The sequence below is a fragment of the Triturus cristatus genome, chromosome 1_2 (assembly GCF_964204655.1).
Source record: "Triturus cristatus chromosome 1_2, aTriCri1.1, whole genome shotgun sequence".
Classification (NCBI taxonomy): Eukaryota; Metazoa; Chordata; class Amphibia; order Caudata; family Salamandridae; genus Triturus; species Triturus cristatus.
Window position 1 is genome coordinate 329950223 of NC_140580.1, and position 25607 is coordinate 329975829.

At 43.2% G+C, this 25607-nt stretch overlaps 1 protein-coding gene across 1 annotated transcript in view; it reads left to right on the forward strand.

Annotated features, from left to right (window-relative positions):
- PSD (pleckstrin and Sec7 domain containing) overlaps window positions 1-25607 on the forward strand; it is an 809922-nt gene that overhangs the window by 771894 nt on the left and 12421 nt on the right. Inside the window, exons 13-16 of the mRNA XM_085603917.1 lie at window positions 7363-7433; window positions 22170-22327; window positions 23591-23735; window positions 24123-24266. Of these exons, the coding sequence (XP_085460043.1) occupies window positions 7363-7433; window positions 22170-22327; window positions 23591-23735; window positions 24123-24266 (518 nt within the window). The remainder of the gene's footprint in view (window positions 1-7362; window positions 7434-22169; window positions 22328-23590; window positions 23736-24122; window positions 24267-25607) is intronic.

The following is a 25607-nucleotide window of genomic DNA, read 5'->3' on the forward strand; positions in this document are numbered from 1 at the left end:
TAGCCTAGTGTGTTAGCGGTTGGCGATCCCATATGCCAGAAAGGGCGGGTGTGAAGGATTTCACTGTGCCGATCAGGCAGGTTCCCGTATGCTGTGAGATACAATGACCCCGTCTGCCAGAGGGGGGAAGAATCACACACTCCATCACAAGAGCTAAAACTCCTTTCCAAAGATGTGGTCCGCTATTTTCATCATATTTTGCGTGGACTGTAGAAACATCTCATGCTCATGGACACCAAGGACTTTACAGATGATGATGATTGGTCTGACAACACCAGGTCCCAAATGAAAACAAAGCAAGATGCTGACTATAACCAATGAATACGACTTGGTTGGGAAGACTTAAGGTGATGAATAGTTTGGTCATGGGAGGGGAAGATGGGAGAAGGTACAGGAGGGTGTTGAGATGACAAGTTATATTTTGGCCGTGCTAGGCCCTGTTCTTGTGTTTGGAAAATTCAATAAAATGTACTGAACCATTAAGAGGGCCCTTGACAGTGCCTATTTTCTCCATAACACACAAAGCAAATAATTCAAGAGGATGGGCCCTTGTACAGAAAAGGCCCAACCTCAACAAAATTTGAGCTTCGCTAGAGGAATGCCTATAAGAATTTAGACATACCTCAATAAATTCCTGACCGACTTGTAGATTGTACTACTGCTCTTAAAATATGTTGAGGCGAACATCTTGGCACATTTGCCCCAAAATATATTGAGAACAAATTTATAATCTACATGTTTGTGAGGTAGGACCTCATGATCACCTCTGGTATGCTTTACATCATCAGATGCTGGTCAAGCAAACCGATAATCACTGGCCTGCATAACTTCACAATTGTGATATTGAAATTCAGCATTACATTAAACATTATTCTGGGCATTTATCAGAGAAGTTTACATTATGGTCAGAAACAAAAATTTACTATACTATATTGGCAGCCTGAACAAACTGTTCTTATTTCCACTTTTTGGAGGAAACTGGGATGATGGATGGGTTTCAAGGAAATTCTAGATTATATTTCACATGATGCGTTTTACTTTAGAGTAGTAAGAATTAATACAAGTTAGGAACGCTTGTAATTCATGACTTAGTTTTTTGTTGTTTCTCTTTAAACAATTTCTGCTCCTGCTTATTCTTTTCCAACCTGTTTTCTGAGATTCCTCACTGAGGGAAACCCACCTTTAAGCATTCTTCCATACATGTTTGCAGCGCGGCCAATATTTGCAGCGCAATACCAACCATTTTTCTTTTTAGGTTTTTCTTACCACTATTTATAAAATAGTTTATAACACAGTTTAAACATGTACATTTTGACAGGTACAAGATGATTAATTTAAAACCACATTCTGTTTCCAAATGTTTACGTTACTGATTGCGCCTCAAACAGTTCTGTGCATTTTGGGTCATTTAGTATATTTTTTCATGTTGTTTATCTATGGTCCTGTACGATAGTTTGCAGACTAAAAATTCCGTAATTTCTTTGCATCTTCTAATACTCCAGATTATTACAATTTACCCTCTATGGTTGTCTTTTTCACCTTAGTTGTATTTGATATCAATGCAGGACTTCCATGCAGTCCCCCCCGGCCAGAAGGCAAAAAAATGAAAAATAAAACAATAATAAACTTATTTATTATCGTGTTATTTTGGCTGTCAGAGCCAAGGGTTGGGGGCGGGCCAGAGATGACAGGCTTGTGGAGGAGTGTTTTGCACTGTAATCAGTGTGCATGACGGTTTGGCCGGCCGCCTCAGGACGGTCAAACCATCATGCGCACTGAAGCTCTTTTCAATTCTAGCTGCATTGCTGGGTTGGAGAGAGCAGGCACCTGCACCCAGTCTACCTAGGAGCCCAAATCCATGGCACTCAGGCCAATCCTGAAGCCGCTTTCATGCAGCGTCAGGATTGGCTACAAGGGATTCTGGGAGCCTGTGCCTGCAGTACATGGAGTCAGGTCAGAGCCAGATCGGAGCGTGGATGCAGCTAAGTTCTTGTTTTTTTAATTTGTTTTAATTTTGCTGTCCGTCCCAGGTTCCCGTCCTCCCCCACCCTGCCACTTTGCCCAGATACCGGCCACTGCTGCTTCTATGCTGTCCATAAGGAGTGAGCCCGTCATGCTTTCAACTCCTGGGAAACCCTTTTCTCCATACTGGCCCCTTGATTTAGTAGGCCTCTCACAGAGTAGTGAGAAAGCCTGAATCGGGTTTTAGAACCTCTTGTTGTGAGTGTTTCTTCTTTCCTAACACTTTATCACCCTTTCACACCTACAGTGTTCCTCCCAGTTCCTGATTGCTATTTACACAGATCTTTGTAGCTCAGCAACAGCCCCCATCACTGATGGGGCTGTAAGGAAGTGTTGGAACTTGTATCCCTTCGAGGAAAGTCAAATCTTCATACATTCCAATGATGTTCTGATAATTTCATGTGAAAGCCAGTAGAGACTCGCTCCTCTTTTTATAAGCTCACTGATCTGCACTTTTGGAACTTACACTTTTCTCCAGTACAGAAATCCGCTTCCTCTCCAAAGGCAGTCCCTGGTGCTTTCTCTGAAGTGGAACATTGGTCAACGAACTCTGTTATTTTGTACCACTAGTTCCTCATTCTTCAATAATGATATGTCAAAATGAATTAATAAAAGAAACCTTTTATTTAATATAAGAGTTTATGCTAAGTAATGTTAGAATGAATATTGAAACATAGAGAAATTTGTAGTTAATAAAAGAGAGTCTGAAGACCACTGGCTAACTTCAGGAAGTGCACCAAGGGACTGACTTGAGAAACTGATTTCTGTACCATTGATGTGTTCGGAGCCAGGGGACACACCTTAGTTGCACCCCATAACCTAGATACTAACAGATACCATTTTGATTCACATTGGAATGTATCTTTGAGGGATAACTGGATTGTTCGCAATATAAAATTCTTTGCTATGCTGCCAGTCGTCCCTGTTAAGCACACTAAGGGCTCGATTACGATGTGCCGAAAGGCTCCGACCGACAGTCAGATTCTCCTAAACCATGTCAGAACCCATCCACCTGACTTGGTTGGAAACAATTCCGACCGACCGATTACAGTGCTCGCAGTCGGAAGGGGAACCGTTCAGTCATTTCGAATCGGTTCCGACCGGCAAGTGGAGAATCCGAGTCAGTCAGAGGCAATTCGTACAGTTCTACAGACAGCGTTTCCAACCGATTACGATGTCGGATTCTGACAGCCTTTCCGACTCTGTCTGTCTGACACAAAAAGGCAGTCAGAAACTGACTTTGGGGCCCCCTAACAGGCTCCCCCTATATCCTGAGGCCTCTGGTTGGGGGCCGTGGAGGTACCCAAGTGACCCCCCTGTTGGACCATGCACTATGTGGCAGGCATTATGGGGTGCCCGCCACAGGGTGCATGGTTTTCCGCACACACCCCTTTTCCCCATAGTTGCCTGTGTTGTCGGTCGGAACACAGGCTCCCATAGAAGTCAATGGGAGTCCTTACGAATGGTGTTCAGAAGCATTGCGATCGGTCGGGTGGAACTGCCGATCGCGAGTCGGTCCGAACCAAATCCGACAAGGAGTTGGGCGGAAAGTTTCCGTCCGACATCGTAATGAGGCCCTCAGGTGTAGTCTTCGGAACTGTCGGCTATCTCTCTGGTTGTTACTTCTTCTTACGTACCTCTCCTTATTTGGTTTTGCTGATTTGCCAGCAGGCATACTGGCGTCTGATCCTTTTAGACCATTCTTTGCCAATTCTTTGTGGAAAGTCAGTGGCAGCACCTTCCTTACTTGTGTATATATACCAGCAGTAGCCACCCTTGCCAAATGAGAAGTTTCCACACAGGTTTAATGCATGCCAGAATTATGTGATCCCCTCATGGCTTGTCTGGCTTATGTCCTTAAAATACCTTTTTGGTTAAGTGTACAGTCTGATTTTGAAGTAATACACTAGTGAAGTTCTTCATTGTCTTTGAACTGCAGTGTAGGTGCAAAACCATTGCAGTGGGATATTGCTTTAATATTAAAGTACCTGCTATGTCTGTTGCCTTCAAAACAAAATACAGTGCTGTGTGGGATTTAGAATTGCCTTTGCCCGTACAATATTGCTAGTTGGCCCCAGACCATTACATTGTAATCATCAATATCATGAAATGGTCCATTATTTCATTTCTAAATCATTCATGCATTCGTTTATACAGGCCTTTAATACACATAAAGCAGGGCAAATGGCTAGCTAACATAGCTCGGATGTGTTCGGGCGGTAGACCTAAATTAAACCAATTCCACCAAAAGCTGCGGTAAGTGTGGTTATACTTTATTGCCAGCATGGAATGGAAGAGAGAGGAGTGATCTGGAAGGTGCTGTAGGAAGCAGAGTCCTTTCCTTAAAGAAAGCTCCAATTAATACCCTGGGGCAGGAGTAATGAGAGTGTTTTGGGTGCAAATGGCAAATTAATGTCTCATAGAGATTGAGGAATGGATTGAGTGTCTATGACTGGCTGTTGATCTCACACAGACCCTACTGCAGTCCCTTCAATCCAAGGCAGCCGTGTCAACTGAAATATGAAGTGTGGCTAATGATGTGTCTGTCCTCCTGATGTATCAGGTCTGTGTCGTAGAAGCTTCAATTTCACGGTTATCGCCTTTTTACCGGAATACCAGTCTGTAATAGGATGAGGACTGGGCAGAGGGTAAGAAGAATTATCAAGAAAGTATGCCACACATTTTAAAATAGTAATACATGGCACATTATAATGTTTTAATTAGTCCGAATTAGTGTTTTGACTGATATACAGGCACGATTTCAACCAAATGTAAGTAGGCTTGACCAGATTTTTCGCTTCCAAACACAGTGCTGGAAATATATCCTCCTTAAGCAGATTCATCTTTACAATCTTTTGTTGGCATGAAGGCTGCTTTTGACTTAGTTCCTAGGAATCTACTCTGGGAAGTGCTGAAGAACTATGGCATCGCAGAGCCTTTATTGTCACCCTTAATGAAACTCCATGCAGGAACCTATGCTAGGGTTAGTTGGGGTAATCACGGGGAACTTACGAAAAGGATTCCTGTAAACATGGATGTTAGAAATGGATGCACCTTGGCTCCCACATTACTTAATATTCACATCAATGGGTTGGTCGACCTGCTGAATAAGTGTCAAAGTGAGGCTCCTAAATCAGGGAAGTTATCTATCCTCGTGTTAATATTCGCTGACGACACCATGTTGATGTAAAGAACCCTTATGGGGTTGCAAGTATTGGTAGATCAATTCTCACATTTTTACTTCCATCGGGGGAAATCTAAATACTTGGTTCTGAACCCCCATCGCTCTTTCAAAGGAAGAATGCTGGTAGAGGGAGTCAAGCTTCGACTACTTAGGAGTAAAACTTGCTGACACCTTGTCCTGGGGCCCACAAATAGACAAAAGTAGGATAATATTACAACACAGATCAATGCTTGCAGTTTAAAGGTACAAACCTACATCATGTATGCAAATTTCCCCCGCCAGGGAGGTTTATAGGGTGAAGTCATTACGAGAGGTTATGTTCAACTGAAATATGGGGTTATGGGGACATAGTGCCCCTAAAAGTATCTGAAAATTATTTTATAAGCTCATTGTTTAATCTTCCTAGCAGTACTCCTTTATTTCCGCTATGTTTTCATCTAGCCTTGCACAAGGTCGATCAACCATGTTGCCAATCTTGGACCACTGTTGTATTGGATACGAATTTGGTCTGTAAAGAATAGGAATCATATAGAGCTCGGCTCAGAGATCTGATTTGCCTGGACAAATATTCCTCTACCCCTTGGCTCGGCTTTGTTAGAGTATGGCCACTGAGGCTACACCTTGGGGATTTAGGGGGAAATGCAGAAACCATAAAGGGAGCTTTAGACTAAGAATGAATGTTTGTTACTGACAGTATGTTAGGGAGAAACTCTGGACTGAACAGAGATATGGGGGCTAACTAACACATTTCTATATCATAAACGCACTCCAGAATTTGAATCTTACATAAAAGGATACACAAAAACATTGTACATACAATTCAGAATAGGTATTTTGCCAGTAAAGGCCTTCTCTCTAAAATAATCGAAAAGTACAGTGCCAAAGGAGATATGTCCAGTTTGTCTCCTTCAAAGGAAACTGAACATCATTTTTTATTCTTTTGACCAGCTTATAGTGCCCTAGGAAAAAATGGATCGTTTGTCTGTGCCATCTGATGAGTGTAAGGAGTATTTGAGAGGCGATGAGGTTTTTGAAAACAGATAACTCAGAAAAGATTGTTTTTGCACTGTCAAACGGTTTGCTGAGGGCTTGGTCAATACGCTATTGTGTTACAAAATCTTAAAATGAAGCACTGCACTAGGTTTACGGACTCTAATGGGCATTTTGGGTTGAATGTGATAACGCGTATTAGCTTTACCTTTTTAAATTGTCATTTAACATTTAAAATTTCGATCTTGAGATACCTGTTATGCAGTTTAGCAGTATATTTTTATAATTTGATTGATGTAAATGTAATGATTGTATGAATTCATGCATGTTTTATGAGGACATATACCAATAGAAACTATTTATGATCATGTTAGTGTTTTTGTTTTACTGGTATTCTGCCCTCACGGGTTTATGTTCTTTCAAGTACTGATGTATATGTGCCACAGTGTGTAATCAATTTTTTTAAAGTACAGAGATGTCCCCTCTTGAATATTGCTCACCCCCACATGTGCACCATAAATAAAGTTGAGTTAAGAGGGGAGCAAAGGTTTACCATCTAGAACTTTCATGTGAAGAATGGCAGACTAGATGCATCATGGTGCCACACTGTTAGGGCCAAGGCAGTATATGTCTTATGTTGTCATGGGCCTTGCCTCTGAAATGACGTTCCTTGGGCGGTGTGATCTGTGCTGTTACTAATTACATGCTGCAAAGTGACTCGTTTGTTTAAATTCCTGATGTCCCTACTGCAGTTTCCACCCGCACTAGCTCATAATTTTATTATGGGCGTAGTGCCATATCAAACAACCAATAAAATGGATATTCTTCCATTCCTTGTCGGGGGTCATAGTGTTACCTGTTGTTTCCTTTTAGTGCCGAAGGCAGGCATCCATCCATCCATGCTGGCGAGGTGTCAGCCAGCCTGTTCATTTCCTGGAGGAGCAGTGCAGATCTGCAATAACCATAAAGAACACCACAAAGACTTGCCATACTAGAGTTGCAAAAGATGACAAGGTGTTCATTTTTCTGATGGGATTGAAAACCACAAATTAGACTGGGACGATGATCCATTAGATTGATTGTTCCATCAGTTGGATACTGGCAGCTTTCTTGGTTAGGAGCTTGTGCTCTCTTTTGCTGATTCTGTTCTCTGTTGTATTTTCTAGCTCCGAGAGGCAAAAGAGGATGGAAAACGTTCAACGGGGTCCTGAAAGGAATGATCCTCTATCTTCAAAAGGTAACCAGCATTGCAAACTTGGCTGCTTTAATTGATCATTTAATGAAGTTCACAGCAACTTGCCATATGGAGGATGCTGTGTGTGACTTTGTTGCCTCTCATGGAGCTTTCGGGAACGCTCTTAAGACCTTTTCATTTTGTTAGTCGGATTCTGTTTATGTGATGGTTACCTGCGATTGTCTTTATAGCAAGGCACCACCCAGATTGTGCTGTGCTCTAAAATAATGCAAATCAAATCAGTAATAAGCTGTCATGGGACTGTGTAATAGTGAGGACATTTACTATTTCTGGCCACTACTTCTGGTAAATTTACATTGACCATTTATCAAAACACGTTAAGAAGTGTCAAGGTTCATTGGTGGATATTGAATGAATAATTGTAAGAACAAACATAATTTGCATCGTGCAAGTCAGAATATTGTGAGATACGCTGCTGGTATTTAAAAATTGATATTCACGCTGTAGTTCCAAGCTATTTTAGAAGGTTTCTAAGATGAGTACGGGTCTAATACTTGTTGGCTTGAATATGGCTAGTACTCACCATACCCAAAGATCAGCTCGCCTCTTTAATTTGTAAAATGTGTTCTTTTCTGTCACACTGTCTTGCACTACCAACATCCAGGAACCATTTTACCACCCTTTAGTACTTACTGTATCTTGCTAGTTGAATACTGAGCCTAGAAAGCTTATAGCACGTTCCTCCCCCACTTCCCATGACTGACCCTCTGGCACTGCTTGTTTCAAACCTATTCTAATGATGAGGTTCGGCTGTAAAGTTGCAGTGCTATTTTAGACTGCTGACACCTAGATATTGTTCCCATTTTGTTGCTCCAGTTTCTGCTGTCATTTCCATGCCTGGTTTTAACTTCAGACATCTTTGTGAAGGCCAGAGATTAACAGGATACAGCTAGTTTTTCGGGTGTTAGCACCTGTCCACCTGTGATTTCAGACCAGTCTTCATATGTGTGTGTAGGGGGGGAGGGGAGGGTGAACGCTCGCGTGGTGTGTTTGTGCGAAGCCTAGCAAAGTGAATGCTGCTTGCTTCTTGTGGGAATAACCATATTGCAATTGTGAGCGACATTTACAATAATAATAACAAAAATAATTGTGAATTGGTTCCTGTAACTAATGGGGTGTTTTCTTCTGAGGGGGTTCCAAGCATAGTTCCCTTTAGCATGCGTGCACATGTGCTTTCTCCAGCGCGCGCACGCTGTTCCAAAGTGCGTATGTCAACAAGAGACAGCTCGCCAACCACATACTTAAATATAACGCGAGAGGCCCCAAAAAAACGGTCACTTTGTTGGCAAAGTGCGAGGAGCGATGGTAGCATTTTTGCCAGGGCGGTCGGAAGATTAGGAGTTCTACTGCGGGCACATTGCATTTAACACATCCGAGAGCGTGCCAATACTACACCTGCCGCTTGATCTAGAGTGACCAACTGGCATGGGTGCAAATTCAGGACGGTCAGTGTAAAGATTCAGGACAGCAGGTAAAAATTCAGGGGAAAATTCAGTACAGAAGGTCAAAATTCAGGACAAATTTGGGACAAAACATACGTTTTACAGACATATCAGAGGAGGTCGCACAATAGTATATAAGTAAACAGACAACCAAAATAAGTACAAGTCAAAATAAGTTTATATAAGGTTGAGACAATCGTGCACTTCACAGTTTTTCAGTATGCGCGCAGCTTTGCAAAGGGACATCAGGTCCTTTCTGCAGTCAAAATTTGTACAGCAGAAGGCACACCACATGTTGTCACTATAGTGGGGCCCACTGTCATTTTGTCTGTGATAATCGTCTGCAGACTCAGAATGGGCCAGTCCACAGTCTTTGCGAGGTCCGGGAGGGGCTGCTGCAGGCAGCCTCAGTCTACAGATTAAAAGATAAATGCGAGAGGCCCCAAGTGGAAACTTTTAAACTCATGGGATCTTTTGCAGGGGAACCTCACACCTTTCTGAAATTCCCCAATTTGATTTTAGTATGATGTCTGTAAGGCGTCCGTAATTTGGGGACCCAAACCCTGTGTCCTGAAAATAATCAAGTGCTCAAGTTTTCGGACCTACCACTCTGTTTGTTAAGACATGATTCCAGATTTTTAAAAAAATCTTATGATTAATTTAAACAAGCAGTACCAGGGTCTGCTCCACGGATCGAGTTTTGATTTAAAGTAAGCATGCCTCTCCTCTTCGCAGCATGTGCAGCCGGAACAGCGAGCGCACCTCTGGCCAGCGAGCGACAAGCACCGCAGCCGGCCACCAATGAGGGAAGCAGCGGTGCTGCAGAGCAGTGTGCGCCTGAAAGAAAATAGTGCTCACTGACTACAATAACGCCGACCGTGTAACACCGCAAGTAAAAGATCCAGTCCTGATGGGCGGTCACAAAAGGAGACAAGGCGGTAACATGGAGGGAGTAAGAAGCCTCATATTGAATCGGAAGCCAACGTTTACCAAAGACAATGCCACCAGCCAGTGAAAAACATACCCGGAGAGTGGGCAAGGCTTCCACAGCACTTCAGCATCATACCCTACTACAGCATGCCTCGCAGAGCGAACAGCGAATGCGCTGCAATGCTAGGCTCGACCAAAAAAAACGATTTAGAAGCAGCAGCTGCATTTGGGGGCAGGCACAATGTAGGAGTGAATGTATTGTCCATAGCATTTATTTATTGTAGTGAAAGTGGCCTGCATTTCATTCACAGTATGAGTAGCTGCTCCATTTATGAGATTGACTATTTCTCAGCTCATATTTAAAAGCACTTTTAATAAATACTCTCCAAATAATCTGCTGTACTAAGGGTAAATGCATCTGCATCTTAAAGAATTACACTTTCTTGAATTATGAAAGCAAACTTATCGTATTCTAGCATGAAGTTTGCTGAATGATTTACATTACAAACATGTTCAAAGCACGGGCTGTTACAGCCAGAGTCAACTTAGCTCTCTCTGGTAATTTCATGGCACGCCCACTTCTTCTCCCAGATGTTCCCTCTACTACATTGCTATAATCATATATACATGTATGGAAATTGAAAGCTGGGCAGAAACACAAATAAGAGTGCGACTCTTTCCAAATCATATTGTTTACATATGGTGCTGTTAGAACTAGGGGAGTTAGGGGAAAGCATGGCTCTGTTAGACTGTTATCCTGTTGGTGCTGATCTTAGAACGACATGCACTTTATTTGCAATTTCATCATGAGAAACCAAATTGATGTGTGATATTCAGTGCTGGAATTAGAAAAAATGTAAGCCGAGAACACATAAATTGGTATCCAAGGCGTGTCAACAGAAACGGAAAAGGAACAGAGTCATGAAAAACCAGAGTCTTGCTGTCAGCGTATACATTTGCTTTTTTAAAAAACTCTGCTGCAAAGAATTGACAACAAAATGTGACAGTAAATTTGTAGAGCTTAATTGGTCACAGAGGCTGCATTATCAAATAACGTATGGTGTTCAGGCACCTTCTGCATAGATATTTACATGCCCAGTAAATCTTAGACATAATGATAACGGTTAGATTACTCTAGGGGTTAATGCAGTTCCTGAAGAGATCTGAGTTTTGTCTAATTACAGTTTTGACTCATAATGTTGCATACATTGATAATGTGCCTCCTGCAAAGCACATTGTGTAACATTTAGATCACAGATTGTTTTTTTATCTAGGTAGGTAAGTTGTTTTTGATTTAGACGAAGATCTTTTTATTATATGTAGTTCATATATTGCAATCTTTCTAATATAGCACAGTGAGCTATGAACCAGCATAGACAAGCTGCTTGCAAACTGCAAGTCAAGGATTTATAACCTTATTGCTTTCTTTCTCAATTTTCTTATAAGGCTGCTACAAATAGTTTCTTAGCGTAGTAATAAAGTCTTATAACCACAGACAATCCCAAGCACTGTGTTACATGTTTCTCTCCGGTATGCATTCTTAATAAACAATGCCTACCTTATTACAGCACATGCATGTAGCTTCTATACAAGTGGTAAACAAAGTAAAAAACCTGCCTCAAATGTTTCTCTGAAATACCTGACAGGTAAAGTGATAAGCTGTGTGCCTTTGTTTCCCCTCCATTGAATTAGCATCTAGGTATTAGGCTCCAGGTGACTTCCAGCCAGTCTCATTCTTGAACAAAGGGAGGTTTGATGACCCTTTAAATGAGGCATTTGCTTTGGCCCTAGCTGGAATTGTCAATGAGAAAGCCTCTTCACCGCCTGCTGATTCCTACTCGGAAAGGAAACCAGAGAACCTGCGGGCGCTGCTCAATGTGTTCCAGTGTCAGCAAATTACACTATGAAACTTTTCAGCATATTTCGTAGGGTCCAGCCAGGATCCAAGTTCTGGCCTAATATTAGCTGTATCATTCTTCTGACTGCTTAGATCAATGCTGCTGCCTCAAAAAAGTTTATAATTAAGCAACTTTCTGAGTCCTGTTCTTTTTTTAAATCTGGGATTTAGGTGCCACATGAGTAAACAATTCATGTCGTGATGGTTTTTATCTACATTGAAAAATGTTGTCAAGACCCTATTAACCCCTTCGCCGCGGCACAAATTCCGCCGCGGCGCTGGGGGGGGTTTGGGGGCAGTGCGGCGCCGCTGTGCTCATGACGGAACCACGCCGTCATGAGTCACGGGCGAGCTGTACTCATGACGGAGTGGTTCCGTCACGACTCCGCCCACTGCGCTAATCGCCCGCACAGGCGGGGAATTAGCGCCGCGTGGGCGGAGCGGCCGCCAACGGCCGCAGCATGACGGAACCACTCCGTCATGAGCACAGCTCGCCCGTGACTCATGACGGCGTGGTTCCTTCATGAGCACGGAACGGGTTAAACAGAGCTATATGTGTGAAATGCACTTGTTTTCGCTCCTGTTGTAAACGAAAGTTTGGAGTGGTGTTTGCCACAGATTTGTATTGCTGAGCGCAGTGCTCGCAAGCATATTCAGTTCCTTGGTGACTGCAGCTCACAGAGATTTTGCATTACCACTCGCAGAGGAAAAAAGTTTGAGGGAACATTGGTTCCAAGTGATACAAAATAGAAAACAAAGAAAAAGCTTGAGTGTCTTTGATGTCTGTTTGTACCTGAAGGTGGAAAGCTACTCTTTATTGACATCCACACGTCTACAGTTTTATTGCTTCCTCCAAATCCTTTTCTTCTCTGCAGCTTAGAGTAGTCATGGGAAAATCATGCACACAATGGCCTCTCCTCCTTCAGCCACATTTCCACACATCTGAACTGTAAAAATAATATTTCTCAGGTGTCCTGCCTCGAACCCATAATCCTTGTTAGTACCCTCTCCGCTCTCAAATATACAAAATATAAACTTTAATGTCATCTCTCAAATATACAAAATATAAACTTTAATGTCATCTCTCAAATATACAAAATATAAACTTTAATGTCATCTCTCAAATATACAAAATATAAACTTTAGTGTCATCTCTCAAATATACAAAATATAAACTTTAATGTCATCTCTCAAATATACAAAATATAAACTTTAATGTCATCTCTCAAATATACAAAATATAAACTTTAATGTCACTTACAGATCTTTGCAGTAGGAATCCATGCCACTGAGTGGTCTTGTTCAAATGGCTGAGAAAGAGGCCAAAGACAGTGGGGCTTTTCCCATCTTGCTGCATGATGCTCTTTGTAGCAACAGAAAAAAACACTCTACATATGTGGGATAAACAAAGAAAATGTTCATTATAGCGCCCATCCTCGATTCGGGTATGAGTTTTTTTTGTTACATATGCCTACCTAACTAAATCTGGGGCTGATAGGTGGGGTGCCTAGTGAATGCAAAGCAAGTAGGGCCAGTGATAGAAACTTCATATGTGCTTCCTGCTATATCTTTCAACCTTCCTTTATTTTTTGGCAGTGGCATATTGACAGCAGGTCAGAGATGGGTTCCCTAAAGATGGCATTGAAAAGCCGCTAATGAACAAAGGGTCCTGGGCTGATCATTCAGTGGGTAACATTTCCTAATCTGCTTCTGCTATTAAGCTAAATCAAATTTAAAGCCTGGTGTAGCTTCTGGTATTTGGACTACAAGTGTTTTCTTACCATTGTCACTACTTTTTTGGTTAGACAGTGGTAGTATTTACCTCTTAGGAGAGTATGCAACTCAGTGCTTTAAGTGGGACACAAATGCAAGAGAGATCTATAAGGAGGGTGACCTAAGAATCGTATCTAGGAAACTTGACAAATAGAGACTTAATGGACAAAGAAGACCCAAATCAGGAGGCAACAAGATTTGTATTTAGCAGTTTCTATAGTGTCATCATTCAGAGCCCTGTGCAATACAACACGCAACAAGGTAACCTGAAGCAAGCTCAGATTACTTGGTTATTCAGTTGGAAGTAAATAGAATTATAGGCCCTGGAACACCAATGGTACACAACAATATCCATCTTGTTGCCATGTACCTCTGTCACCCATGGCACATACATCACATAGCTGTTCCAGCTATGACAGGCAGGCATTTAAAAGTATATTTTTTCTTCAGCTGATGAAGAACAGAAATAGAGGGCCTCTTAGGATGGATGGTTCACTGTCTTTTGTGTTTTGTTTTGCCAGGTCTCAACTCTAGCAGGTCTTGGCCCACTTGAAGCACTGAAGAAACTTGAATTCACTTTGTTAAATTATAGCAAACCAAAAACATAAATGTGAAGTACATGATTACTCTTATGTTTGCTTTGATAGGCTCATCTCACACTACTTACTGCGAACATTGCCACGGACATCGTTGGTGCTGGGTCCCGGACGCTGGTAGTTCTCCCCCGCCGCCGTAGCTTCCTGCTTCGCACGGCCGCCGCAGGGGAGACTACAGCTCCCAGCTTGCTCTGCGGCCTTTGACACGCCCACTTGCCGCCAGTTCGCGCCCGGAGGCGCATAAACGCCAGGACCTCCCACCGCGTCGCGGGACGCGCGCGGGCGTCGCCGGGCTGAGCCCGGGCAGAGGGCGGGCCGTCTGTGGCCGTCAGGGGCCAAAGGAGGCCGGGCTGGGCCGCTCCTCCTAGCTCTGCTTTTTGGGACAGTTTTGAACTAATCCCCACTGGCTAATGCCATTTTATCCACTATTTGCCAGTCTTTCGCTCTGTTTAGAGTGTGTTCCTTTTATCTTACATTGTTTGGATTTTAGGTATTTGTGTTAGAGGTTCCTTATTGCTTTACATTCGCTGTTGGTTTTATTGGAATCATGGGGAAGCATTCTAAACCTACAGCTAGTCGCCCTATGACCAGACAGCTAGCCAACTCCAATCCGCAGATCCCCAGTCTCACAGCGATAGATAAAATGCTACAGAAGACAATTGGGGTGGTGGCTACAGCCATCGAAAATACCGAAAGACGGTTGTCGATTACCCCGGCATTTAATATGGCCCCTCCTTCTGATGGATTGGCTGACTTATCTTCATACCAGGTGGATCCTGATGCGATGTCTTCCATGTTGCCCTCGTTTACACAATTACCGTGCGCTCAGGCACAAATAGATGAGCCAGTTCAAGAGGAAGCTGGGCCATCATCATCCTCCTTTGTTTCTATTGTGGCCCCCACAAAGCAGGTAAAGCCAAGAAAAAAAAAACAGAAACTCAGAAAAAGGAGCTTTTTTCCAGCCCCCCCTGCAGACAGCCCTGCCCTCTCGGCCCCGACCCATCACCCTCCTACCACTATCCCTCCGACCTGGGTGACTACTTTATTAACTGACCTACAGTCACATATAGATCAGTCCCTAAACCTCCTTTTAAAAACCCTGTCATCTAAAATCGACAGGTTGGTATCTCTAGTTAATACCAAAGGTTTCGGGAAGAAGCAGTCAAACCATGATCTAAAGCACAACATGGGTAGTACGGAGGGTGCCGGTATTCAAGTAACGCTTAACAACCCTACCCCCCTAAGCCAGACACTTTCACCCCCGAACCATTCAGCTACGGATCCAGGCCAGCCTACATCGGTGCACCCAACTGCCCCTTCCCCCCCTGCTGGTTCCCGTATGCCCCCGACTGTGCCCCGAGCCCCTATTGTTGTTTCATCACGTGAGCAGTTCTCCAGCTGTAGGGATTTAGCTCTTCGGAGTTCGGACGGGGATAGGACCCTCCCTCTTGGGGGGGGGAACCGAGCACTACGGAGCCCGGAAGGTTCCCTCCCTCTAGTACAGCTTCCCCCGGAGGCAGCACCTTATGTGATCGTGCTCACTGGAGTACCACCGCTAATGAATGGAAGGGGGGAATCCTACTTTGAATTGAAAAATAAAGTCATCCACTGGCTGTCCAAAAATAGACCATTGGAGGGAGCAGGGAGAGGGGAGATTCTCTTTGTTCGGAGGGTTAACTGGCTGGGGACCCGCTCAAAGGACATTGGTGGGGATTGTGTCCTGATTAACTTCAGGGATCCTAGAGTAGTAGGACACATACTGGAGCAGGGTGGGCACCACAAAAGGGGAGCCATTGATACATCGCATTTGGGGTATTTTTATTCCATCTCCAACATCCTGAATCCAGTGGATTTACCGTACTTCCATCAGGCCCCTCATAATTCTTACTTTAATATTCCGGTCGAAAACCGTTTCGGCGTGCTCAACGCTGTGGACTGACCATCACCCCTGAGTCTTAGTAAGGGAGGGTTTATGCCTTTGGGGGGGAATCAGGATGGGGATGTTTCTGGTGTGGTGATGGCTCTTCCCTCGGCTGCTCTTGGCACGGAGAGTGGCCCTGGGTCCCCTTCTCCCTCATTTTTGATCTCCAGCGCCATGGAGGGATGCCCCGTGTTGGACCCCCTCGAGCATTCTGTTTCCCACAGCCCCCCCTCTTCCCCCCCTCTGGCTGACAGCCCTCCCCGAACACCTATCCGAAGACCTTTAGTTGGGTCTTGGAATGTGGCCGGATTGGAGTCCAAGCTCTCTGACCCCGAGTGGGGAGAGCTAATGGACAATTACGACATCTGCATATTCCAAGAAACTTGGCTACGGTCCATACCATGGAGGGTGGGTTATGCATCGTTTTCGGCCCCAGCAGTGCAAGGGGCGAGAGGAAGACCTTCGGGGGGGTTAGTAGTATGGGTTGCAACACACCTGGGGTGCTCAGTAAAGATACTAAATTCAAAGTCCCCCGACATTTTATGCCTGCTATTCACTTTCCCCGCTAGTTATTCGCTGGTAGTAATAAATGTCTACCTGCGCCCCCAGCCGGTACAGTTGGGTCTGACGATTTTGGGCGCCCTGGAAGATGTATTACATTCTCTTCCACCCGCGTCCCACAAACTAATTGGTGCAGATCTTAATTGCCACTTCGAACCCCTCCTTGGGATCCCCTCCCCCACTTGCGACGAGGATGAAAGTTATCTAATCCCAGACCTCATCTCCTATCCTGCCAAACGCCTTTCCCCTCTAGCCCTTGAGATCAATAAGCTTACCATTGCACACTCCTTGCGGGCCTGCAATGGTAGACTCTGCCCGGACGTGCCGGGGTCTTTCACCTTTAATAGATCCGGGAGCTGTTCGACTATCGACTATGTTCTGTTGAACGTGGAATTTTGGGGCCACCTGGCCGCCTTTTCTGTTATTCCACGGGTCGATAGCGATCACAACCTACTGTCACTGGAATTGGTTAACAAGATAGGTGGCAGTGGATTTTCTAAGCTCCAATCACCATCATATAGTGAGAATCTGGTATTAGTGGCAGGTGGTAGACGGATTAGGTGGGAAAGGGTAGCGTCTGACGACCTAAAGCTTGCTGATATATATAGCAGTGTGACCTGCTCTTTGGAAGCAGTCTCCCACCTCTTCAGCCCCACCGGGGATATCCCGCAGTCCCGCCTCCTCGATCTCCAGACCATTCACGAGGATCTCCTTGGCAGTCTGGCTGGCTTCTTCTATAGCCCTACTGCCTCAAAACCAAGGCCCCCTAGGCCCGAGCATTGGTTTAATGGTTCCTGTAGGCGGGCTAAGTCTGCCCTGATAAAAGAAGTAAAAGAGGGTACCCTGTCTAGTATCCGGGCGGCGAGGGCCATCTACAAAAATCTGATCAAGGAAGCAAAAGCCGAGTGGGAGGATCTAAGGTGGCAAAATTTACTGCAAGCTTTAGTAGACCGTGACTCGAGGGCGTTCTGGAACATTGTTCGAACGGGCACGGTAGCCAGTAGCCCTGCAATTATTCCCAATCTCAGCGAGGAGGTTTGGCTTGCCCATTTCCAACCCCTCTTTTCGGTCAGTAATTCCTCGGGTGGCACCGATCCAGGCACCTCACGGATTGATATTGTAACGGACCGGTTGTGCCAGGAAGAACTTGAGAGTCGTTCCTTTTCTCTTTTAGAAATAGAATTGGCCCTCAACTCCCTATCAGTAGGGAAAGCTCCGGGGCTTGACAGGATCCCTGGTGACCTGTACAGAAGTGATGTAAAAATTTGGGCCCCTTACATTTGTGTGTATTTTAATGCCATTTTGCAGGGCCTCAGAATCCCGGACACCTGGTTGGGTGCAGAAATTATACCCATTTATAAAAAATCTTCCCCGTTGGATCCAGCCAATTACCGCCCCATAAGCTTGATTGATGTTTTACAGAAGCTGTTCGCCCGAGTCCTCTTATCCAGATTGCAGTCCTGGATGGAGGATCAACAAATTCTAACCTCCCTTCAGGCGGGGTTCCGTGCTAAGGTTTCCACTATCGATCAATTATTTAGATTACTATTGATCTATTGGAAGTCAGTCAGCATGGGTGCTGGTAATTTGTATTTGATTTTTGTGGACCTTCGGTCCGCTTTTGATACGGTCCAAAGGGAAAAACTATGGGCCCTTTTGCTAGAGATGGGTGCTCCCCCCTACCTTTGCCACTTATTCAAACGCCTCCACTCAGGCACCTATGCAAGGGTGAGATACGGGAGATGTGGGGAAATCTCCGGGCCATTTCCGGTTGAGAAGGGTGTGAGGCAGGGCTGTGTCCTGGCCCCCACCCTTTTCTCCCTTTTCATCAATGGGTTGATTGAGTATCTTTTGCGCACCGCTAACCTGGACTCCCCTGTACTGGCGGGGCGTAAGGTCCCGGCCCTAATGTTCGCTGATGACACGCTCTTGTTATCTCAATCTTACATGGGCATTCAGCGTACATTAGAGGCCTTCTGCTCCTTTTGTAAAATCAGGGATCTGGAACTGAATCTTTCCAAAACCAAATTTATGGTTTTCGGTTCTAATTCATTTAATTGCCCCCATCCTAAACTGGGAGATGTTGAGCTGGATAGGGTTGCCACTTTTGAGTATTTGGGGGTGACCCTTAATGATAAAATGAATTGGGGGTCCCATTTGGCGAAGGCAAATTTGAGACTAGCCCAATCAGTGGGGGGTATCTTGAAGGTGTTTAATAACACCTCTTTTAAACCCTTGGGCCCCCCTATGGAAATCTATAAATCTCAAGCCAGAGGAGGAGCGCTTTATGGCGCTGAACTATGGGGATATTCCATCCCCGCTTCCCTCTCATCTATTGAGAACTCCTTTATTAGGAGATTGCTGAAACTACCTGTTAGCACCCCATTAACTCCTTTGAGATGGGATTTGGGTCTGGTTCCCATAGAAGAGATTGCCCTGAACCGTCCTCTCCAGTTCTGGAGGCGTCTTTGGTCAACGCCTGAGTTGGTAAGCTATAGGTATGATCTTGGTGATATATTGGCAAGGGGAAAATCGGATAAGATCCCTTGGCTTGCCTACATAAAGAACCTCTGCAACTTAATTGGGATGGGGAACCTATGGTCCGCCCCGGAAGAGACCTGCCGTGCACTCTCGAAGAATTCACTGCGGGAGGTCTTGAAATCTTATAGGAAGGGAATTCTATTCCACTCCTCCCTGGGTAGGCTTACTGACATTTTTCTGGATACTAAGTTTAGTCCCCAGTTTGAAGTTTTCCTGGACGTTATCCAACCACCTTTGGCAAAGAAACTCTACATTCAGTTCATACACGGCTCGCTACCGCTGAGGGATCTCACACACAGATGGTCCAACGTTGCGGATCCCGTTAGCTCGTGTCCTCTATGTACTGCTACCTGTGAAACAGAGCTGCATGTCGTTCTCTTCTGCCCTCTATATATTATTGCAAGAAAAAAGTGGATCGTCCAGTTATGCAAGTCTAGGGGCCTCAGGGACCATAAGGAGGTGTTTAGAATTTTGAAATATGATACTACTCCATTGATAGTGTTTGCAATGGCCAAATTTCTTCTCTCAATGTGGTTTACAAGGTCCAAATTTATGTCTTCCGCCACTCATCTCTCCTGATTTTAGTATTACCTATATTACCATTACAGTACTTTGAGGTGTAACGTGTATATCTTTGGCCCTGGATCAATTTTTAATAATTTGTTTTCGTGGAAAAAATCACGTTTTTCACTGTGTATGTTTTATGAAACTATTTTAATGTTTTAATGGATTACACTCTACACAATGTTATTTAATCATGTTTAAATGTATATATGTATTTATGTCTTTTTATGGTATTTTACCGAAATAAAAGCTTTGACTGACTGATATATTTACAGTAGGTCACTTTGCTCCCGTGTTAATATAAGTGACACACAAGAGTGATTTAACCATTTATTAATCTGTCTACTGGTGGCTTTATCTGTCTTGATTACTGCATGTCAAAAGTGACACACAAGAGTGATTTAACCATTTATTAATCTGTCTACTGGTGGCTTTATCTGTCTTGATTACTGCATGTCATCGGTTCTGTAAAAAAAGTACTATAAGTACAGAAAGAGTGGGCTTTGAGTCAGTTCCCTTCAACAATTATGTGCCATATGTTTTTCATGCTTTACCATTACGTGAATGGGTGTTTCACGGATAGCTACATTGTTCCATTTTTGTACTAATTAGATTTTGGTTGATGGGCATCCAGTAGTTCTTTTTATTTGACTGCAAATGTGTCAGCCTGGATTTGACAATGATAAGGTGTTTGCTGCTTAATTTTGAGATTTTCTTTCTGTGACCGCTGAGGGCAACACACACAATTTCGCCCAACTATTATTGTTTTTAAATTTAAATCTCTTTATTAGTTCCATAAGAACATAACACTTGAAAGCAATGACATTACAGCACGTACCATCCCCTCCGCCACCACCTTAATTTCATACAGGAGCAACCCATGCAGGTAAGAGCGGAGGGGTGGGTTGGGGGCGGACTCGACACACGACGACAAGGGAAAAATAAATATTTAATTTGAGGTCCCCATCTCCACTCCACTGCTCTTACCTGCACGGGCTGCTCCTGATTTCATGACGATCTCCCGTTCCCAAACACATGATACAAATATCAGGTTGAGGACACGCCACCTTTATCACAAAGTCTACTGAGCCCTCCTGCGCCCCCCTTTATGCCTCCTCGTCTTCTGAGACCACATCGTAGCTAGTCTTCAGGGCCCACACGTTCTCATACAGTTCACCTAACTATTATTAAAGACTTCCACAATCCAAAAGACTGACTAGTTGGCAGAGCGTCTTTTCTTTCTCTCAGGTGACATCACCAGGAAGTTGTGCACTAGACTGAAGACTGTACAATTTTGATACATCTGTATTAAGACAAACTTGCTGTTATGGCAACAAAGTGTATTGATACTCTAAGGGGGTCATTCTGATGGGGGTTGGGCCCCATCCGATGGCTCATCTGATGCGGTCCGACCGATGCATTACAATGCATGCGGTCAGAGGCAGCAGGGGAGGGACAGTCCAACACCTTCTGACGGGCTCAAGGAGCCCATCGGACCATCAGTGAGCCCTACAATACGGGTGACGCCTTCTCAGTCACCGCCGTAGGGATCACAATGTCCCTTTCCGCCTGCCCTTTCATGGCGGTTCCCCTTCCTCTTTTTGAATGTTGACAAAAACATTTTTTAGGAGCATGCAGGGATCCCATGGACCATTGTCTAATCTTGAAAATGTTTGGAATACCTGTTATTTTGTTTTAAATGCATCCTTTGTTCTTATAAGGAAAGCCAGATGTATTTAAAAACAAATTATTGCTTTACTTAAAAGCAATCAAAGACATGGTGGACTGCTGAACCCTGCAGATCACCATCCCTTTGATGGCAGTGAATCGTAGTGGTTCTCAACTTGCATCTACCTCATTTATATTCATGAGGTAGATCAAATTGTGACCCATAGCATTTTGGTATTTTGTGAACCAATCTATCAGTACATTGGTCGGTTTGCAAATACCACACTTGTCAAAAATTGCAACCAGTGTTTTTATCATTAGTGTTACTGAATCACACTTTGTGTTTGGTACCAGGGCCAGAATGGCCATAGTGGGCACTGGGCCTTTTCCCAATGCACCGGAAGTGTGGGGGCCGGTTTTGGACCGGTGGGTGGCTGTTATTGTTACTGGGGGACGCTTTTGCAGCAGCGCTGCAATATCCGACCCCTGTAACAAAAGCAGCAGTATTATAGCAGCAGCAGTGTTTCCACCAGCACACCCCCACCCCCCAGGTCCGAGTCAATTGCCAGGACTGGTTTGCGTTCCCAGTCCAGCTGTGTTTGGTGCACACCAAAAGGCCATTTTATCTAGCAAACGGTCCAATTTTTGAAGATCGGATCCTTTGTGACTACAGAAAGTCTTAGTACATCTGGCCCTGAGTAACGTACACTCCTTGGTATACACATGGATTTGGTGTATGCAGCCTAGTGTTAGAATTGAATATACAAACATTCTATGCTGCTTCCTTGTGTTCTGTGATTTCATTGTGCTCCATCTGGATTTTAGGAGGAATATAAGCCTGGGAAGTCACTCTCAGAAGAAGATTTGAAGAATGCCATCAGTATTCATCATTCATTGGCCACTAGAGCCTCAGACTACAGCAAAAGGCCAAATGTTTTCTACCTCAGGACAGCAGACTGGAGAGTCTTTCTCTTTCAAGCTCAGTAAGTTCTTAATATTTTAATAGATAACAGTGAGCTGAACACCAATTTACAATTTCATCTTTTCTGTTAGTATGTTGTGAAGTAGAATGCTAAGTTTGAATAATTTGCACAATGCACTTTGTTTTATGATGTGGCCATGTTGCAAGGGGTTTAGTTTACGACTAAGTATGCGAATAGAGCAATCCAAGTTTAGCATTTTTTTCAGCCTCTATGAAAGTTGTTTTGATAGCATTATTACCTCTGATCTTGTGGCAGTAATGATGAGTTTATGTCATATTTGGAACTGAGGTGTGGTCATGTTTCTGATTTGGCATGGTGTTTCTAGATGTAACACTGCTTACAACTTGAACTTTCAAGAACCCCCTAATTTACAGATAAGAACATTTACACGAATAGAGATTTCATGTCTCAAAATTATGAGAATGCCTTGTCATGGCTCAGACGTTTAAACACTAGTTTGGACATGTTAATCTATTCATCACCGGTGGTGATGACAGCAGAATTAAGGCGTAATGCTTGTTGAAAGCCTGTGAACTCATTGCACGTAGATAGCTTCCATTTTTTGTCCATTACGGTCGTATCTCTGTAAGATAACTCACCTGCTTGAGGCTAAGCCTGGAGGAAAGGCCACATTGCATACACAGTCTTGATATGCATGGATGACCTTTTGTATCAGACTGACCTTTTCTTAATCCATCCATGATTATCTTGCTAATATCCTACCTTAGGATTCAGCTCCCAAGCACATGTCCCATCAAAACACAATATTCTTATGCCACACATCTTCTATTTTAAGGAGACTGACACAACTTACTTACTTCCTTCTGTTGACATGCGACCTACTGATTTCTGTCAAATTGTTCCACCATTCGTGGGCATTTATTTTCAGAACTTTACTCCTTCTTATGAGCTATGAGTAATTGTCTTTCCATAAATTTCGTTGTTGTCACTTTTTCTGTTTACTTATATTTTATTCGAGGTTTACAGTGGCAGGTAATAATATTTAATCAAAAAGCAATCTATGAAATGGGTAATAACGGCACAAAAGTAATGAAATATTATTAAGGCCAAAATCCATCATGTATTTGCTAATGAGGGTTGATGTAGAAGAGGTTGTAGAAGGCAGTGACAGACAAGGTAGTTAAAGACACTGTGGTGTTTGACTTCAGATATATGTGTTTCTACTTTTTTTAAAACTGTGCACCTGAATGCTGCTACATAATGTGCTTGCTTTGTTAAACAATTCTGTTTGTTTGTTTTCAGGAATACAGAGCAGATGCACTCATGGATTACGCGCATCAATGTTGTGGCTGCCATGTTTTCTGCTCCTCCCTTCCCTGCTGCCATAGGCTCACACAAGAAGTTCAGTCGTCCCCTTTTGCCCAGTGCCACCACAAGACTGTCACAGGTAAACTACGCTTGTCCATGTGACTGCACACACACAGAATTTACGTTTTAAAAATGCTACTCGTTGTAACTGTTGGACTGAACTTGCCTATAGGCAAACTAGAAGTCTTCACAACAGACCCCTCACCTATAAACTTAACAAATCAATAAACATCTTCTGGCTAAGATAGTTGTTTAGGGTTTGGTAGACTATTGATGGAAGTGCGATAATTAGTTTTTTCTCCTGGACTTTACTGTTAAGAGGTAATTAAACAAGTGATTCACCTCAAAGATGTACTAAAGAGTAGAGGACTATATTTATTGCTTTGCTTAAATTGTTCCAAGAAAGAGTTTTTAAGATGTAGGAAAGTGATAGCTGAACAAATAAAATGGACATTCCATCTTCTAGGAAGAACAAGTGAAGACCCATGAAACCAAATTCAAGTCTATGTCTACAGATTTGGTGGAGCATCGCACCTGCCCTCCAGATAAAAAGCTTAAAGGAAAAGAGTCTGATGAGTTTAAGCAGAGGGAAATATACTTGGAATTTGAGGTAAGCTGTGTGATTTTGATAATGACTCAATCGGCTCAAATATTTCAACACTGCTGTCCTAAGACTGACGGCTGATCTGCTGCTTCCAATCTTAATTACTTTTCTACCTAGGGTCGCACTCCAAAAATATTTATTATTTCAAACAGGCTTCACCGTCCCTTCAATTCTTGTTTTTTCATAGGCAACCCAAAAATACCCATCTTTTTTTTCAGCCTGGCACATGTCAATTGTAAATTCCCTTTCTTTACTCCACTTGGCAGTTCTTGTGTTCTCTGAGTTTGTCCGGCCTATTGATTTCCTTTTTTTCTGAGTTGAGTCCCACATGGTAATTACCTTAATCTGCAAATTGATGCCCATCTGCAGATTCACCTCTTCTCCACCGAGAATCCTACAAGTTAATTCCCTACTGCAAGGTTAATTTCACTTTGATAATCAATTCTTTACCTTCAGACGTGGCTTCCACCTCCTATTTCCCCTTTCTCCCCATGGCAAATCCCAGCTCTTAATCTCCTTCTCCATCAGCAACCCTTTCTTGAAAGGGTGTGTCTTAGTTGTTAATTCCATTAGTTTCCAAGCTGACATACACTTTTTGATTTCCTGCTTTTAGGCTTCCATATTTAATTCCCTCTTCTCCAAATGAACCCCCAAAACTGATACAATGCTTCTCTTAAGTAATGGAATTTTCTTCCCTTTAGTAATCAGGCGGCACACTGATTTATTTTATAAATTAAAACTCCACCTGAAAAGGAATTTTTTTCATGGGAAAATGATGCGCCAATTCATTGTATAAACAAGATCCTTTATACTAGTTCACCCTACAGTTGTCAGAGAAAAACCTATAATCCACTTCACTGCCTTCAGAATGAACTTTCAAGTTAAACTTTATCTTGGAGGTGTTCTTCATAGATAACCGCCCCATACTACTGAAATGTGTCCATATGTGCTGATATGCCATTTCCGAAAACATTTCCCCATCTGATAACTCCTGATTTTATACTGCCATTTCAACATTATTATGGAAACCCAGAGAATTAACCCTATCCATTCTAAACATTTGTTGGTGATTTCTTCCAAGAATGTGTTTTATTGTTTTCAAAGTCCTTAGTTTGTGTGTGGTTGTCCAGAGTTTTCTCAGTGCTCCAAACAAATTTTAGTCTTGTTGAGTTTTGATATCATTTATATGTTGGGTTGGATGGCTACTTTTACTCCTACTTGTTCACATTTAGTTTTCTGTCCTTTTACATTAGTAGTTCATCTATGTAGATCTCAAGTCACAGTTACTCCTAGTTGCTAAGTTATGTGTCCTTAGTAAACAGAAATATGTATAGTGAATCAATATTT